Source organism: Leptonychotes weddellii, chromosome 4 (assembly GCF_054177405.1).
Source record: "Leptonychotes weddellii isolate Sample4059 chromosome 4, ASM5417740v2, whole genome shotgun sequence".
NCBI lineage: Eukaryota > Metazoa > Chordata > Mammalia > Carnivora > Phocidae > Leptonychotes > Leptonychotes weddellii.
In genome coordinates this window covers 28,945,785-28,964,779 of record NC_138372.1, presented here as the reverse complement: position 1 = coordinate 28,964,779, position 18,995 = coordinate 28,945,785, and the positions used below count along the sequence as shown (strand labels likewise).

The window sequence follows — 18,995 nt, the reverse complement described above, 5'->3', positions numbered from 1 at the left end:
TCCCACTGAGCAGGGAGCCCGATGCGGGGCTCGATCCCAGGACCCTGGGATCATGACCTGAGCCGAAGGCAGACGCTTAACCATGTGAGCCACCCAGGCGCCCCTATTTTAAGATTTTTAAGATTTTATTTATTTGAGAGAGAACACAAGAGAGGGGCGGGTCAGAGGGAGAAGCAGACTCCCCGATGAGCAGGGAGCCTAATGTGGGGCTCGATCCCGGGACTCCGAGATCATGACCTGAGTTAAAGGCAGACACTTAACCGACTGAGCCACGCAGGTGCCTGGGCTCTAAAGTTTCTTAACCAAAGCCCAAAGCTGATAAGACGACCTCTTTCCCCAACCTGAAAGAGAATATTGCTTTTAGAATTCCTATGAGACTATTCTTCAATCAAAACCAACAACAAAAGGTCCCAACCTTGGAGAGATCTAAAATGAGGCAGAAACTTACCAAAAAACCCTGCTCTAAGTCTCCCCCTCAAAAACCTTTTGGGAAACTTTCTCATGATCCCCAAACCCTGAGATCCCAAGGGGCAGTGTGTGAAGTGAATCTTCAGATATGCATGTGTGGTTCATTATCGCTGACAACAACCCAGTCTTCTATAATCTCATCCTAGCTTTCCAGTCATGTGTAAGGATTTACGACAAGCTTACTGGAGAGGGCAGCACTCTTACCAGCCATAGGTTGAGGTCCACTTAATTGCCTTTCAATTCAGTGACCCCTTGTCACTGGCAACCATGCAACTGATGTGAATACCATGTAGCTTCTCCTGATGCTGATCCAAGTGGAAGAACAACTGACACATACTTTTTTTCCCCTACTCTTGGGAGTGATATCAGCAAGGTGGAAGAACAGATTCTCTCAGAAAATTCTCATGCTCCTGACCACAACCAAAGAACTACATTAAAAATGCTGCCATCTGAAACTGCCAAGTTTCAAGAAGTCTGAATTCACTCAGTGAGAATCTGGAGCCAAGGAAAAGTCAATGGGTCTCAGGCTGCACTAAAGAATATCTGGAGTTTCAAATGATGAGAAATCTTTTCCAGGCCTACCCAGTCAGGACCACCAGCAAAGTCAAGATTCTAATCCTCTCCAAAGCGGTGATTCTCAACCTTGACTGCCTGTTAGAAACACCTGGGGAGCTTTTGAAAAACAAGAGGATTGGGCTCTACCCCAGAGTAACTGAAACAGGAATTCTAAGGGGTGGAGTCCAGGCACCATGTGTTTTGAAAACTCCCCTGATGACTATGACCCACAATGAGGGTTAAAGCCTTGCTACTCAAAGTGAGGTCCTTAGACCAGCAATGACATCACCTGGAAACGCAAAAGAAATGCAGAATCATAGGTTCCACTCCAAATGTACTAACTCAGAATCTGTATTCTAAACAAGATCCCCGTGTGGTTCATACAGACTAACCTTTAGGTGGCACTGCTCTTAGAGGAAGGGCTCAAACAGCACAAGACCTATTTTCTAACAGTCCACAAACTTTCATTTCCAAGGTTTTATTTAAATGGTTATCTGGTTTGACTGTAATGTTAGAAATGTCATTGTCCAATCTGAAGGCACCAAAGAATGAAAAGATGTACCTGGCAATTAAAAGAAAGTGGCCTAGGCATCAAATTACAGCTAAGTGAAGGCTGAAAGGGATGGAAGGAATAAGGGGTAAATGAGATTTTTTTCAAGATTTAGCGTTGTCGCCTCCCCATCTGCCCTCAAAAAACCAAAGTTAGCTTTTTCTTCCCCACCTTCAAAAGGTCTTCAGAGGAGTAAAACTCAATGCCAAGAAGTCTGTTAATGTTCCCAGAGCCCTGCTGAGCAGGAATACAGTATTTTGCACAATCATCCTAGCGTACAATCATTTTGGTATGATTTTTAACCAACTTCAATCCCAGCTGAACGTCACCTGAATTTATGGACAATTACAGTGCTTTTAAGAGTGAGAAGAACATAATGGCCAAGTGGAGATGAAAGATAAATTGCTTTTGCAAAGCTCAGACCAAAATGATTGAGGCCAGAGTTCCCAATACGTCATGAAATAGACATCTAGCAAACTTCAATTTGTTTTTGGAACAATCTTTGTCCCAGTCTTAGAGACCACAACACCTTATGAATATTCTCAAAAGTTTTATTTATGTTTGGACAGTCAGAACATATGAATTTTTAAAAAAATCTGTTAGACATTTTGAGATGTCAACCTAAGAGGCTCTAACATATCTGAGGAAGTCTGGTTGTAAGTGCTGCTGAGTTCCGGAAAGGCACAGTCTAAATGCAAAATGTCTGGCCACGTTACACAGGCCGAGGTGCAGTCAAAGAAGCAGATGCCTTTATGTGCCACAGGCAGAGGGCAAAATAAGAGTCTTACAAAGGGAAAGACACCCCAACTTTCCTAGACTGTATTCTCAAATTTGGCACTGATGTTGCTTCACACTAAATCTGAGATGGAGGAGTCTGATTCATTCAGATATTTACTGTGCACCTATTAAATGCCAAACTTTGTTCTAAGCGTCTGATGTAAGGGATCCCATGGTAGTGGTCTAGGAGTCTTTGTCAAGGGGAGAAAACTACAGTCATCAACAGAAGAATCATTAAAGACAACTGCCCTCCTTGCTGGTCTTTCTCTTCATTCATAAACATGAACCAAAACTAAATCCCTCAAAGTAATCCACTTTGAACCTCTGGTGGACTAGCTAGCTGTCTAAATAACAAAAGTTGGTTAACACCACAATCTGCTTTTTTGGCAATCAAACCTGAACATTAAGCCAAGTCGAATAAAAATCAAAGCCGAGTCTTTGAATTTGAATACCCATATTCCTAACAGCATCATTCACTACAGTCAAGAGGGGGAAGCAACCCAAACACCCACTGACGGATGAATGGCTAAACAAAATGTGGTTCACACATGTATATATGGAATACTAGTCAGCTTCAGAAGGGAAAGAAATCCTGTTACACACTACAACACAGATGAACCTTGAAGACATTATGCTAAGTGAAATAAGCCCGTCACAAAAAGACAAATATTGCATGATCCCACTTATGTTTGAGTTTCAGTTCTGCAAGATGAAAAAGTCCTGGAGATCGCTTTCATAAGAATGTGAATAAACTTGACACTACAGAACTGCATACATTTTAATTAAAATTGTTAAGATGGTACATTTTGTTGTATGTTTTTTACCACAATTTTTAAAAAATCAAAACTTAAAATACAGAAAAGTTAAGTGCTGAGCTGGAATCTCCGGAGTTTATCCGGCCACTTGCCTGATCCTGGATTTTTGCTTCTACGCTCAAGCTGGAGTACAGACTTGCGGCACGGGCCTAATCCCACCACAGCCCAGGAGGGCACTAGCTTTACACCGGGCCGACTCCTGCACTAAAACCTCATAAGCTTTACTGTGAGATTACCCACTTAAAATATGAACAAAACACCCTACTTAATTTCTTTTCCTCCTCTCTCTTACATCTGAGACAGTATAGATAACTACCACCTTTACACTACAGAAAAGAAACAATGAATTTTCAGTGGAAATTCATCTGTGAACACAAGCCACTCTGAGAAAGGCCATGCCAAGTTCAGTTGCTGAAAATGCCCCATATAAACAAACGCGACCCACAAGTACATCAAAATATGAATCTTGGATTGGTTTTTGTTTTTTTTAATCCCTGAAGTCAGTGGGGGCATTTACCATAATGAGAAGTTATCTTATTTTATTTACTCATTACTTGTTTCAGTTTACCTCCCCCACAGGCATGCATGTCCTGTGAGTGCAATGATCTTGTCTGCAGGGCTCAGTACTGGATCCACAGTATCCAGCACAGCCACAGCAGGTATATAGTAAGTATTTGTTGAGTAAACAAATAAACTGACCTCGTATGTCTGAGGTTTAAAGGCCACTAGCTCTAAGAAAGTGCAAAATTAGTTCTACATTAGGAAGGAGTCCAGTGTCTCCTCTGCCAGGATGCTTAATGCCTTCAGGGCAGGAATGACCCACCTGAAACAGAGAGATCCTTCAGTATTTGCTAAAATGACACCAAATGGAACATTTTTCATTAAGGAACTAACACTACACTCTGAAAATTTTCTAGTTCTAATGTATCACACCTCCTGCTACCACTGCCATACCACTCTACTCCTACCCCCATCGTACTACCCACATAGTAACCCGGAGCCACTCTGAACTTCTTGCTGGTCCTCAAAACATAAGGCCCGCCCCTCTGGGCCTCCGGGCCTTTACGAATGCCATACTCTGCTGAAGATATACTTGCCTATCCTTTCCATCTGGTGAACGCTTCTCATATTTCAAGATCCAAAAAAATGTCCACTTTCCTTAAAGCCTCCCTAACTCAACCAGGGAGGAATAAGCACTATGTCCTCTGTAATCCCAGAGCACTTTGACCTTTTACTGCTTCAGACTCATTACTGTGTCTGATTCAGTAAGTATTTAATAAATATTCACTGAATAAATAACTCTGATTGTAATTACTAGATTGTAAGCTCCGCAGGGGCCAGGGTAATATTTGATTCTTCTAAGCCAGTGGTTCTCAATGAGATGACTTTAGCCCCCAGGAGACATCTGCCAATGTCCAGAAACATTTTTGGTTGTCAAAACTGGAGGAGGATTGCTGCTAGCATCTAATGAGTAGAGGCCAGAGATACTGCTAAACATCCTATGATGCACAGGACAGCTCCTCACAACAGAGAATTATCCAGCCTAAAATGCCCATAAAGCTGCTGTTGAGAAACCCTGATCTAAGTGTATCTTTTAACACCCAGAAAGAGTGTGTGCTTACAATAGATTTGTTGTTGAATAAATTGCCCAATAGTGTTTACCAGATTCTAGAAATTTGGCAGGGCCACTGAATCAGGACTAAGAAATGAGCTACAGCTACTAAAGGAAGGTGAGAGTTCTGCTCTTCTGCCTCTCTAAAAGATACGCTTCACATTAAGCTACCACCTCTGAGCCAAAGCATCCACTATCTACCCACATGCCTCAGGAAAGCCACTAAGATATAAAAAAAAATCCTTGTAGTCACCTCACCTAAGGTGAATTATATTTTCATGTTCCCACCCAGAGGTCAGGAATGAACTATGCCTATGCGTTTGAGATTAAAAATGTTTTACTCTAAGTACTGGGTTATTCATCTCATAGCTCTTTACACTCTGCAAGTTTCTCGTTCTTTCTTACCACTGTTAAATTCCGAATTTCTTCCATGACACGAGGCCAGAAGGACTGCAGGCTTTGCTGGGCATCACTGCTGCTAGTACCACCAAATCCTCCTTCTGTGGACATTTTGACAACTGAAAACAAACACACACATGAGATACATTAGAAGTAATAAAGACAGACTTTCTGTCCAAGTTATTTATATCTTTCCTTATGGCTGTTTTCACTAATTCAATTTTTCAGTCTGAGAAGGTATGTAATTGTGCTGAAGAGGTTTTTTAACACAGACTTAAATGTTAGCAAAAACATATGGAAAAAGTTTCCCCTTCTATCCAACTTATACCACAGAGACTATCAAGGAGCTCTAACTAGAAAACCTAAAATTACTAGAAATTCAAACTGAAATCTTAGTATGAATCAAGGCCTTTTAATGTCTTATCTTAGGAGGAGACAAAAAGGGCAACTGGCTGGTGCCCTAGTCTGGTCCGTAATTTTCAATGCCATTCCCTCCAATGTTTTTTTCAAGTTCACCATGGTTTCTCACACTCCACGCCATAGCCTGCAGCAGATAGATTAAGAGTCCCAAAGACTAATACTGTACAGAAATGTAAACCCAAGTCTTAAGAGCCCATTTTATTCTTTTGTTTTAGACATTGTGGTCCCATTTCTTAGAGGCTACTGTTGATTATTTCTTCTTCTAATCTCAAGCTAATCTGCCTCAGAGGGCACAGAAGTGCTAAAGCCTTGGCCAATAATTGAGTGGGTAGCACCAAGTCTCTGAACTGAAACTACTTCCCAATTCTTTCCTTACCTGAACCTTTCTGTTAGGAAAAAGCCAAAGCACACCATCAACTGGAAGCTTTAAAGGTGGTTGAAAAACAATGGGGAATGAAATTTAGGATAGAGAAAAGAGGGTCAGAACCTGCATGCAATCAACTGCTTTTGTGATGGGGGAGGGAAGATGAGTAAGGATCCCTGTATCAATTTTAACTGTAGGTAATATTGTAAGTTTTATAAGATTTACAAGGGGAAAGTAAAAAACTCCAGATGGCTTAAATGCTTATCTGGCAAATACTTAAATGCAAGAAACAGTTTAATTAAACACAAAGAATAAGAAACTTAGTGATGTCCTAAGAATTTCTATTCTGGGAAATTATTTTAAAAAGTTTAACAGGCCAGTGACAAGATGCTGGCAGAGAGCTATGTAAATCATTAAGAACTAGTTCTGAAGGGCTGAGAGAAAAGCACCAAAGTCAGGTGTCACATGACCAAACGTGTTCCTTTCTAGACTCCATAAGGACACATGCTGGGCAGATCACTCTCCGTTGGCAGAGTGGAATGAAGACTGATAAATCTAGGTTTAGACTGAGGATGTTTGATTCCCCCTTAAATGTTTGCCTGGGATTGTCCAAGAGGTCTCTAATTTTTTTTTCTTTTTCCTTCTAAAGGAAACGATGAGAGGAAAGAGATGGAAGGAAAACAAGAGTACAATCTTCAAAGCAGATTTCACTCTGGTGTAATGACATTAGTGGGTGATGATGTAATGGGAAAAGATTTGGAGCCAATTTCTGGTGCTGGAGGCCAACAAGCAGCTCTATACATCAACAGGAACTTAAGTACTAGGAAGCAGTATGATCTTGGAGGTTCTGGAGGGAATTAAAGTGAAGAGTGTTGAATCACAGTTGAAATGACTAGATAAAATCTTCAGTCCTCAATAACCAAGTATGGTCCTCTCAGCTCAGCTCCCATGACATTTTCATTCATCACCGTATGCACAGGGTCTATACACTATTCTCTTACATATACTGAGATCAAAGAAATCTAAGCAACCTAAAGAAGTTTATTTTTAATAGATCTTACAAGGTACTGACTACAGTGAAGAGAGACTCTAACCTTTTATTTTTATTTTTTAAAAGATTTTATTTATTTATTTGAGAGAGAGAGAGCACAAGCTGGGGGGGGGGGGTAGAGGCTCTCCCCTGAGCAGGGAGCCCATGCGGGGCTCGATCCCGGGACTCAGGGATCGTGACCTGAGCTGAAGGCAGGTGCTTAACCAACTGAGCCACCCAGGTGTCCCTCAAGCAAAAGATTTTATGAAAACAAACTGGTGTTCTCAATATTTTCTGACTGAGGCTCAGGATTAAAATAATGAAACCTAATGAGCAAACAAATTTTGCTCACTAAACACCCCAACAAGCTAAGAAATATAGACCAACCTTAGTTAATCTTACCACTCTGACTTTAGTAATTAAATACATTAATTGCAACTAAGTTGATTTTGCTACAGAAATGGCCTATTCATAACATCTACAGCCCACGGAATATATGCCAGATCCATTTTCTAGGGTAACGAGAAGGTATGTATTTGAAAGTAGAAAGACTAATACTTCAGGATCCTTTTTTTTTTTTTTGAGAGAGAGAGAGCGAGACAGCATGAGCAGGGGGAGGGGCAGAGGGAAAGGGAAAAGCAGACTCCCGGATGAGCCCAGAGCCCAAAGCTGGGGCTTGATCCTAGGATCCTGAGATCATGACCTGAGCCAAAGTCAGATGCTCAACTGAATGAATGAGCCAGGCACCCCTACGATCCTTTTTATTCCATGTTAAATTGCTACCTCTATCACAGGACAAAGCTATTTATATACAGTTGACAACAAAACTGTCTTAAGACCAAGTGCATTGCTTTAGATCACTCATGAAACATGCAGCATAGGGGCACCTGGATGGCTCAGTCACTTAAGCATCCAACTCTTGATCTCAGCTCAGGTCTTGATCTCAGAGTCATGAGTTCAAGCCCCACACTGGGCTCCACACCGGGCATGGAGCCTACTTTAAACAAACACAACAACAACAAAAACAGGTGACTTTTGGGGTGCCTGGGTGGCGCAGTCAGTTAAGCATCTGACACTTAGTTTCAGCTCAGGCCCTGATCTCAGGGTCGTGAGATATAGAGCCCTATACCAGGCTCCGCGCTCAGCAGGGAGTCTGCTTGAGAGTCTCCCTCCCTCTCCCTCTGCCCCTCCCGCTCGTGCTCTCTAAAATAAATCCATCAATCTTAAAAAAAGAAACATGCAGCATACAATTTCCCAGATTTCATTCATTATTAGACTTATCATTCATGTTAATTACTTTATAATATTTGAATAAAATGTCTGTTTAACTGTTTAATAAAGATGAAAGGATCAGATGAAGTATCGAATGGTTGTTGCCAGAAATAATCTCAACTCCCAATATCTATTAATTTATCTGCTTTTAAAAACAGTTTGCTTTGCAAAGCTAGAAAGGGAAGACTCAAAGTCCATCACAAAAAGGCTGTTTCTCCAATGCTCAACTCAACTGCCATCTGTCCACAAGTCTTTTCTAAACATCCCCATCCGGACATGATCACTCCTTCCTGTGAACCTTCAGAGCCCTTGATCTGCACCTCTTTCTGCCATCACCATATTATCTTGTATGATCATTATTTATGTGTGTGTCTTATCATATTTCCCCTTCTGGTTTACAAGCTCCTTGTGGGTAGGACCTGAATATGATTCATCTCTGGATCTCTCACAGAGTCTAGCACACAGTCTGACTGATTACTCCTGAATGAAGGGGCAAGAGAGTTGCTAGGTACGGCCTTTCTGAGAAAAAGAGGTCTCTCGGAAAGGCTGGCCCTGAAATAGACTTAACGGGATTGCCTCACAACCAAAGGAAGTGGCTGGTTATAGAAGTTATTCTGGGAAGCTCAGAATAAATGAGGTTCTCTCTGGGCCTTTAAAATAAGAAGGACAACAATCAGAAATCCACCTGAAACTGACTTACTGAAGTGAATTTAAGATAAAAGGACAGGATAGGAAGGCCACAACGTGCCCCCCATCCCCCACACCCTGAAGTTGCAAGGCAGACTGTTTACTGGAAACATGGGTGCATACCACTCCTGAGTATAAATCTTTGAAAGACAGAACTTTCTCAGAAAGGTGACCAAGACAGACTAGTAAAGCTTGAAAAATTAATGACAAAAGGTAAGTAGAAGGAGGGCAAATACCTCTGCTTGGCCATTCATTAGCAGGAAAATAAGGAGAAAATCATGGAGGAGATAAGATGATTCAATCAGATCATTCAAGGATGGAAAAATCTAGCTGTCACTCTAATATCCAGTTATTCTTTATCATTGATGAAGAAAGAAAAAGACCTAAACAGTTTTCAAAACATCTTAGAAGCAGAGTGCTCCTCTTTTAAAGATCCTGGAAATCTTTCAAGCTCTTGCTCTTGAGCAGGTACCATGGCTCACCAAATCCTCCCCTCAGTGATACACTCAGACACGAAACAGGATTTATCAAAGTGATCAACCTCATAAAATACAAAGCAATATAAGATTTTAGTGCAATATTCCCTGGTTTCTAAAACTCTGTACCATTAGACTATAGCTCTCTTTTCTTGGCATATACCTCACTAAACCCACTATACAGTCTTTGAAATAACTGAAACCAAACAAATGTTGTTGGGAGATAATACCTAAAACCCTAACATATCTGTTCAAGGAAAAAAGTCAAAGAAAGCTCCCCTGAAATGAAACCCAATCCTTGACCAACGCTGCTTCCTATTAAAGTACTAGAGCTGACCCAGTCCAGGAAATCAGGTTTCACCTAAAAACAACACTCTCATTGTCAAATGCAAGCAAATATATCCTAGTCCAGTTTTGACTGAAAAATCTAAACACTGGTACCATGTTTCCCTTTAATGACCATCCCCCCCGCATAATCCAACTTGCAGCCTTTAGACCACAAGCAACCCCAATCATTCCTGTGTATCTCCCTATGTTCAAAGCACCCATCTTCTTCACTCCCTTTGTGACTCGCATTTTGATCATGTCTTCCTGTCATTAGATGACATGCTTTTTATTTTGCCCAACTGGCAGCACTTTCACATGCATTTTATTATGTTCCAGTACTGTTAAAGTATTTATTGAAGTTAGTTCCAGGTTTATTTGAATTAGCCAAAACTGTTGGGATGTTATATTTCAAGTGGTGAGTGAGAGATACAGAGAAAGAAAGGCTATTAACATGAATAACTAGATGGATAAGAAAAGGGTAGGATTTAAGCTTATTTGTGCTTGCCATTTTAGATATTCTTCCACACCACAAAGAAAAGTGTAAATGAAATTTGAGAACTAAGACTTCTGAAACAAAACAATTCCACTAACAGACAATTTGGTTCCAATGTTTGTACAGATGGACCTAAGGACATATGCCATTATCAACCACGGCTAAAGAGCATTTCAAGACTTAAGAAGGCATATGTTCTCTACAATAAAACCAATCTCAAATCGACAATTTCAGGAGAAAAATAGCACTACTCTGGAAACTAAAAGACCTGTGTTTATGAACTGGCCTGTCATTCCACTAAGCCACTCCAGGAGCAATGTATACTGAACAAATATGCCAAAGGGGTGGTCTGGTATGGAAGACCTTCACTTGACCACTTGAGGATGCAATAAATGAATGAATACAAAAGAAGGCAGGGTGATTAGAGAGAAAAGAGAGGTCAGCAGTCTTTAAGCTCATCTACTTAATCATGCAAGAAAGCACTAAGCTTAGTGCCAGAAACCTTACTACTTAAGTTCTAAACCCTTACATAACTGGATCCCAGCTAGTCAAACTCACTGGTTTTGTGGTTTTATACCCACCACTATAAGAATGAATAACATAGCCTGACTGGAGACCGTTTTCCCCAACCCTGATTAATGCCAAGTTCAATGTTTGAGGGTATGTCTGTGTCTAGCTCCGAAAAGCTAAGTATGAAGTTGTTTTTCAAACTGCCTACTGGAAGAACCATGCTTCCCAAAAGACTAAGGGTTGGAACTAGCTGCACATTATTCTCCCTAAAGATCTATTCACAAGGACACATTTTTAAATTGGCAGCAGAAACGTTTTTCCTTCAAAAACAAAAACATGTTTCTGTTTGCTATCTACTACAACGTAATCTTTTAAACAAGGGCCAGATCATAGTACAGTTATAAATGGAAAAACTTGAAGGCATAGCAACCGGTATAAGCATAATTAAACTGATAGGAAAGCATGAACAGAACACTTTTAAGATCTGTTTCTGTGGAAGAGAAAATGATATGTAAACATCTTACTTCACATACTTTCTTCCTCATTTGGTCATTAATGTTCAACTTAAACCCACCCCTGCATATATGACAGCAATAAGACACTATTTTGTGTGACAGAGGAAAAAAATCAAGTATTTCAGTGGAGTACTCCTAAAGCAAGGGTCTGGGAATGAGAGCCCACAGACAGAAATCGGGCCTGCAGTCTGTTCGCATAAATTAAGTTTTATTGGAAGCTCTCACGCTACAACAGTATAGTTGAAGAGTTACAACATAAACTGTATGACTTGCAAGCCAAAAGTATCATCTGGCCCTTTATAAAAAAAAAAAGGATCAGGGGGGCGCCTGGGTGGCTCAGTTGGTTAAGCGACTGCCTTCGGCTCAGGTCATGATCCTGGAGTCCCAGGATCAAGTCCCACATCGGGCTCCCTGCTCGGCGGGGGGTCTGCTTCTCCCTCTGCCCTCTTCCCTCTCATGCTGTCTCTCATTCTCTCTCTCAAATAAATAAATAAATAAAAATCTTAAAAAAGGATCAGGTAACATTCAGAACGCAGGTCTAAACTGTTAAGTGTTTTCTTTCACTGAATCCTTCCATGCCAGAAGAGGTGTTACCCCTCATTTACTGATGTGGCACCTGAGCAGCGGCGGCTGCGAAGCTTGCCCTACAGCACACAGCTGTTACACAGCTCCCTCACCTGTTCAGCCTCCATGAGGAGTGAGCTGGGCCAGCCCCCTCTGCCCCAAAGGAGTATCTGTTAATCTCTCTGACTCTCCAACCTAGTAAGTAGTGAATAAATTCTTGCAGGAAGAATGGTGAGTTACTGGTTTTTCAGGCTCTGAGCCTGAAAGAGAATTCTGACTTGAGCTGGAGACAGAAATAGTGCCAGTAGCCTGAGTTAAACTGTATCCTAAAACAAAGAGGCATTTTGCCTACTAGATCCCTTCTCAGGTTTAGAAATCCTGAGAATCACCTCTTCCTGCTTCTGGCAGGATCCTGTATTTGTGCGTGCCCAGGAGAAGTGAGAAGTGTGATTCTGAAGAATGTTTCAATGCCAACTTAAGAGCTGTAGAGTTTACAAAAAATACTTGTCACATACATTACCCGCAACTGATCTTCACTCAGCTCAGGGATAAAGATATCAATATTATTCCAATTTTACAAATAAGAAAGCTAAGGATTAGTTACTTGCTCAAGGGCACAATATAGTAAATGGTGGAGTCGGAAACACAAAGGCTCTACAATTCTGTTCTTGCCTTATTATAACTCGTTCATTCTCCCTTTTTGCACTGTTTTAAGGTTTGCATATATTCAAACTCTTCAGAGAGACGAGCAGTCTTGGCTGGGACCAATGACTCAAATCCTTAACCCAAAAGATAATTTTTATCCACTTCCTCCCATCATCTCTGTGACAGTAATAGAAAATGCTAATGGCACTCCTATCTACTATCATATAAACATCCTCTTCTTATTTCTGTTGTCTCTTTCCAAGCTCTGTCGCTTTTTTCTTTCCTATTTTATCCTTCCCCTTTGCATGTCTCCAGGTCCGTCAGTAGCACCTATAAATACTCAGTTGTGAACAGTGGGGGGCAGTAAAGTACAGGGAAATACATAAAGAAAATGGACTGGACCTAGAGGTTCTTGCTCTCTGGCTACTAACTTGCTATGTTTACGATCTTAGGCAAATCACTTAACTTCTTAGGGCCTCTGTTCACCTGTAGGAGCACCTCACAGGGCAGCTGCAACACACAAATAGGAAAATACATGCGGGAAAGCCTTGAAAAATACGAAGCATCATACAAGTGCCAGATGGTATATCATCTTCACTGCTGAGAGCAAGGCAAGACACCTACTCTTGGCCTGAATGGTCTCAAGCAGAGCACCAAGCCCAAAGACCGATCTCCCTTAGGTACTGTAGCAAGTAACCCAACTCGTTTCTTCCTCTAATTCAGACTTTGTTGTTAACGTAATTTCTAAGAGTCCAGGCTTCAGATGCATGGAAACAAATACACAGAAATCTTTTCCCATCTCTCTTATAAGCATGAAATAAATTGTAAAGCCCTTTAAACTGTTAAATTTAGAATGAGTGTACTCTTCCAAATAAGCAAAGAATTCAAACGGAAATAACTAGGAATGCTCCAAATTTTAATCCCCAGGAATGTCAATGACAATAGCTATGCAGGTTTTCCCTCCAGACTAATCCAAAAACATTTAAATTCCTAGAACATGTCTCCTTGGACATGTCAGACTTCTGTAAGCTGGGAGTGTGTGTGGCTGCTTTGTCCTTCAAAAGAAAATCTTGTTTGTTACATTAGGGGGCAGAAGAGACCAGGAGTCTAGGCAGCATCCACCCTACTTGGCCCTACCACCCAAGATAAAGATTCTGTTTTGAGCTCTGGAGTACAGCGAACATGTTCTGAAAGCAGGAACTGTTGAGACTATTTCATGGAATGAAACCAACCTTGTTAAGGTTTTTTGGGAATAGCACTGTTAAGAAGCTTGCTTTTTACAGTACAACTATAACAAACTAAATATACATTCACTAATTAGCGGCCACTAAATTTTTTTTCTCCCCAAAAAACCATTCTCAGCACTCAATAAAATCTATTTCTACAATTAACATATTCACTTTCTTCAGACTTGTGTGACATATTATTATTTGGCACGTTATTTCTTAAGCCTAAAATTTCCCTGCTCCTATGTTTTCCCCAGTTCTTACGTAATTGTCTTTGTTTCTGGCACATCCTCAAGGGAAACATTCCTTGCTCATAGTGGGAATTCAACACAAATCTACAGAATACAAGCTCCTCAAGAACTATTTTAAGACCCCAAGTATCTTTGGCCTCACTCTGGCTTTTCTCTTAAATGTTCATATGGGGAAATCCCTTCTGAAGTACCTGTACCCGGCTGTGCAATAACCTTTGTGCAGTAATCCAATAGAAAAGTCAAAAAAGAATACGGAAGGAGAGAAAGCTGTTCTTCTTCAGAAAATGCGCCACGAATGTAGATAATTATCTGAATCATAGACTCCACTGGAAAATGGGAGATTGTGCTGATAAGTTAATCCATCTAAAAACGGGGGGGGGGGGGGGCAAAGAATTCTCAATTAAAAACCTGCGGGTGTTGTAAGAATGTCAATGAGCTTGGTTGTATTGGTTTGGCTGTATGGATTCTGCTGATTCACAGACACACTGAATTCTGCCCTCTGCGTAGTGTCTTTTATGGTTGCCTTAGATGCTGAAAGGAAGGAAGGAAATGAGAAGAGCATGAGAAGAAACAAATCCTCCAAGCCAAACGAGCACTACACCTCCTACCTCCATGTATAATAGCTGTCAGGAGCTCAGTGTAAAGACTACTTCAAAGAGGGCGAAGCAACTGAGATGGTTATGCTAATCCTTTACACCTGTACATGCTTTACACTTCGTACAGGAGCTCTCTTTCCACCATCTCATTTGTTTTTCACTACATACACAGCACAGGTACTAATACTCCCATCTGATAAAGATACTCCATCCAGATGGACTGAGGGTCTTGGGAGGTCACAGGACAAGCACGTGCCAGAGCTGGAATGAAACCCCACATGCCTGGATTCTCCATTCTGCGCTCTTAAACCACATGTTCTCCTCCCTCCATAGAATTAATTACTCAACAGAGGACCCAAAACTTAAGAACGTATGGCTCTTTGAAGCCTGCAACATTAAGTCCATCAAGCCTTTTACCTTTAGTTTTCCCGATCATTCTCCTGGAAAAAGTACTCCAGAAGGCCAAGGTGCCAGATTCTTACACATTTCAAAGTGGAAAGCTTAAGGTTTTCAAGCTTGTTAAAGCTATAGTTGCACACAGGACTGGGAGTCGGAGTTATCTGGTCACCAACCAAGAGTGATGATGAAAAGGTTTGGTAGATCAAGTTCACTCTTTGGGGGCCTGGTGATGGGAAGTCACTCTATCTTTTCCCTTTAGTTCAAAGGAATAGCCTTAGCCAACCCCCCTTGTTGGAGATGTTTCCATAGGTGCACACTCACAGGAGGAATCATCTGGCTCAATACCATGCAGTGTTTCAAAATTATAGCTATTGCCACATTGTGAACACGGTGACAATGTTATTTTTATTATGCAGTCATTGCTCCAAGAAATCAGCATTCCTTTGTTCTAACTACCTCACTAGGGGTAAGGCAAGTATTATAAATCACAGCTAGGAAATATAAAGCAAATGATTATTTAAGAACACCATGACTCATTTAAAAATGCCAATCTCCGCAGTTCCAGATAAGAACACAAATCTAGCAGCTGCCCAAATGTGTGTGCATCTGCACAACTAAGGAACACCACAGGACAGCTAACACCAACTCTAACCTCTTATCTATGGGGGGAAAGTTCGTGAAATACTTACCTGACCTCAGTGAATTTAGGATTCAGGAAAGACAATTTCCCACCACACTCACTGGTGGTACTCATTTAGTACCTATCTATTTCTACTATGCTTTTTTTTTTTTTAAGATTTTATTTTTTGACAGAGAGAGAGAGAGACAGTGAGAGAGGGAACACAAGCAGGGGAGTGGGAGAGGGAGAAGCAGGCCTCCCACCGAGCAGGGAGCCTGATGCGGGGCTCAATCCCAGGACCCTGGGATCATGACCTGAGCCGAAGGCAGATGCTTAAACACTGAGCCACCCAGGCGCCCCCTACTATGCTTTATTCTGAAAAGAAAGATGGCTGTGTTTGACAAAAAAACTTAAAATATAATTCAGTTTGACTATATATTTGCTCCTTTTATGATCAACCTGCTTAGTCACTTCATGTAAGATTGTATGTGAACTCTGGGCGGAAAAAAGTATGTGTCTCCTTTTTCGGGAAGAGCAGCACACACAGGCAAAGGGGAGGCGGAAGGAAGAATTAGTCCTATTAGACAGACATAGCTATAGCTTGTTTTTCACAGGCAGTAACAAGGTGCAGTGCAAAGAACACAGGGCTTATGTCACTAGGCTCTGCCTCTAATTTCCTCACCCACAAAATGGGGATAATAATCTTCTGCCTACTTACCTTAGGTAAATACTAAGTGAGAGAATAAATATAAAATCACTCCATTAACTATAAAGTACTATTTCGTATAAACATTACATACTATTACATTGTTTAACTACCTTCAAGGGTAGCTTCATGGGTATTTGGCCAGTTAATTAATTACCAGGAGAGAAATAATCATGGAATTCAGGATATAAATAATCAATCAGGTAGAGTGGCTGGAAATTTACCACTCCTTCTCTAGTGAAAAGTTTATTACCTTTATTTTAGATTGAGGATAATTACAACATACCTAGTCTAGAAACTAAATATACATGCCTTATATTAAAAATTCTGCTAAATCCTACAGATGAGGCTATCCTATTCCTGGTAATTTATATTGTATGCTGCTCAGCCATGTTATCATGATCATGTGGCTATATATTACTTGCTAAGCAAATGCCGTCAAATTCCTACATGTGTATTTTTGCTTCATGCAGAGACTGCCGTTTGAGACTTTATAAAGCTAACACCAGTGAAGATTAAGCCCAATGCAACTCAGAAAAAAAAACCCAGCTTTTCCACTGGATGGAGGTGTGTGTGTGTGTATATACTTAAAACTTAAATAAGAAAGCTTAAAGCTTTACATACACATGTATAAAGAAACATATATAACTAATTTCAAGGAACTCCAAGGTAACATTTCAAGGAAATATTTGTACATTTTCAGAACAAGTGAAGGCTACCAGATTTTAGGGCAGTATTTCTAATCTTCTACATATCAAGGCACACACTGAAAATGTTAATATTAGTTTTCTGAATACTCAACCCATGGGCTGATACCGATGCCCTCATTCCATTTAACTTGTCACAAGATCATGTATCACGCATGGTGCTCTAAGTATTCTGAGAAAAATGTGGGCTAACAGTGATACCTTACTTTGTTATGTAGGCCTGAATTAGGGAAGTTATAGATATTCTGCAGTTTTAACTAAACTAACATTCAAAAAAATGAGTAAGTAGCTTCAGAGTAAAGAATACTCTATATGGGAGCTCCAACTCAGATGAAAGGGGTGCACAATCAAAAAAGCTTACAGAACACTGACCTAGGGGCGCCTGCGTGGCTCAGTCGGTTAAGCATCTGCCTTCGGCTCAGGTCATGATCCCAGAGTCCTGGGATCAAGCCCCACATCGGGCTCCCCGCTTGCCAGGAAGCCTGCTTCTCCCTCTGCCTCTGCCTGCCGCTCCCCCTGCTTGTGCTCTGTCAAATAAATAAATAAAATCTTTAAAAGGAAAAAAAAAAAAAAACACACTGACCTAGAGGACTCCACCATGTTCATTTCTACATGTCTCAACTTAAGGGTCCAACTTTTTTTGTGTTTCCAATTTTGACACAAAGCTTCATTCTTCCGGTCCTTCTGTCCATTCTCTCTCCCTTGATTCCCTCCCATCTATTCCCCAGGTTCAGCTATAATCTCTATAGCTTAAATTCCAAATATACATTACCAATTCTGCTATTTCTCCAGCCCTGCAAGCTGGACATCTCCAACTGGAAAGCTGCCCAGAACTCAAACTCAAGCTCCATGTGTCCAAAATCTTCTTTCCCCAAACCTGCTCCTTCTAACTTTTCAGTTTCTATCCTCCAGTCACCTAGGCTTAAAACCTCAGAGTCATCCTGGACTCTGTTCAATTCTCATCAACTTCTAGAATCTGTAGTAACAGTGTCCAACAGTATCCATCTCCTGACCTTTCTTCATACGGTCACTATCTCTGTTCAGGTCCTCATCATCTTCATATAGTTAACAAAAATGATGATGATAATAGCTAACACGCGTTTAATGCTGGGTGCCAGGTACAGTTCTAAGCCCTTTGCATTGCTCTTCCTTTCCACCCTCGTAACAATTAAGGGTTGTGAACCTAGTATGTGAACTCACTGCATTGTTCACTGTTTCTGGTGTCTTCTACTCAAATTCTGCTTATCTCTACAGAATGATGCTACTAAATCTTATAAAAGCACATCTCTGATAATGCCACATCAACCTATTACCCAAAATCTTCAACATTCAACAGTTCACCGATGTCAACAGAGACAGTTCAAATTTCTTAACCTGACAGTCACAGCTGACCCCAACTTACTTCTCCAGACTTCTTTGTTTTTGCACTCCCTCCTGTCCCTAACTCATCTCCTTATATGCTCTAAGCACACTGGGTCATTTACTGCTCTCTTCAGCACATGCTGCACTTTTTGAATCATGACCTTGCTCCTCCTTTCCCTGAGTCTAACGCCCAGCTACCTCCCTGAGTCTAACGCCCAGCTACACTGCCTTCCTTCATTCCTAAGTCAAAAGTAAGGATCTCCCTTCCTCTGAATTCTGTGCCCTTTGGTTGTACTTTCCATATCAGTTTCACATACTTGATATATATCCTCTGTCTCCCGTTAGATCCTGGAATAAAATTTTATTTGTACACATTTTTGAAGTCTCCACACATAAGACATGCGTATGTGTGGTGAATTAGTAAAAGGAAATGTAAAGCATCCACCTTCAGTATTTTCTCCTAGGTAAGAACTATACAGCTTAGAAAGATAAAGGAAAAATTCATTTTATCTGGGTATTTCCAATCAAGCAGGTCTTGCTTTAGTTTTCTATGTAAATGAAATGATGAAGACAGACCAAATGATAGTACTTCCAAGAAAAAAGGTAACCAAGTGAATCAGCATTGCTGTTTGCTGTGGTTTGTCTCTTTT

At 40.8% G+C, this 18,995-nt stretch overlaps 1 protein-coding gene across 5 annotated transcripts in view; it reads right to left on the bottom strand.

Moving 5' to 3' along the window:
• NFYC (nuclear transcription factor Y subunit gamma) overlaps positions 1–18,995 on the bottom strand; it is a 64,091-nt gene that overhangs the window by 24,321 nt on the left and 20,775 nt on the right. For 4 of the 5 annotated variants that reach the window (XM_031018030.2, XM_006747205.3, XM_006747203.3 and 1 more), the window contains one exon: positions 5,183–5,295. In XM_031018030.2, the coding sequence (XP_030873890.1) occupies positions 5,183–5,287 (105 nt within the window). In that variant the 5' untranslated portion in view covers positions 5,288–5,295. Of the gene's footprint in view, positions 1–5,182; positions 5,296–17,355; positions 17,375–18,995 lie in introns of those variants that run through there. The other variant, XM_031018034.2, reaches the window with a different exon arrangement.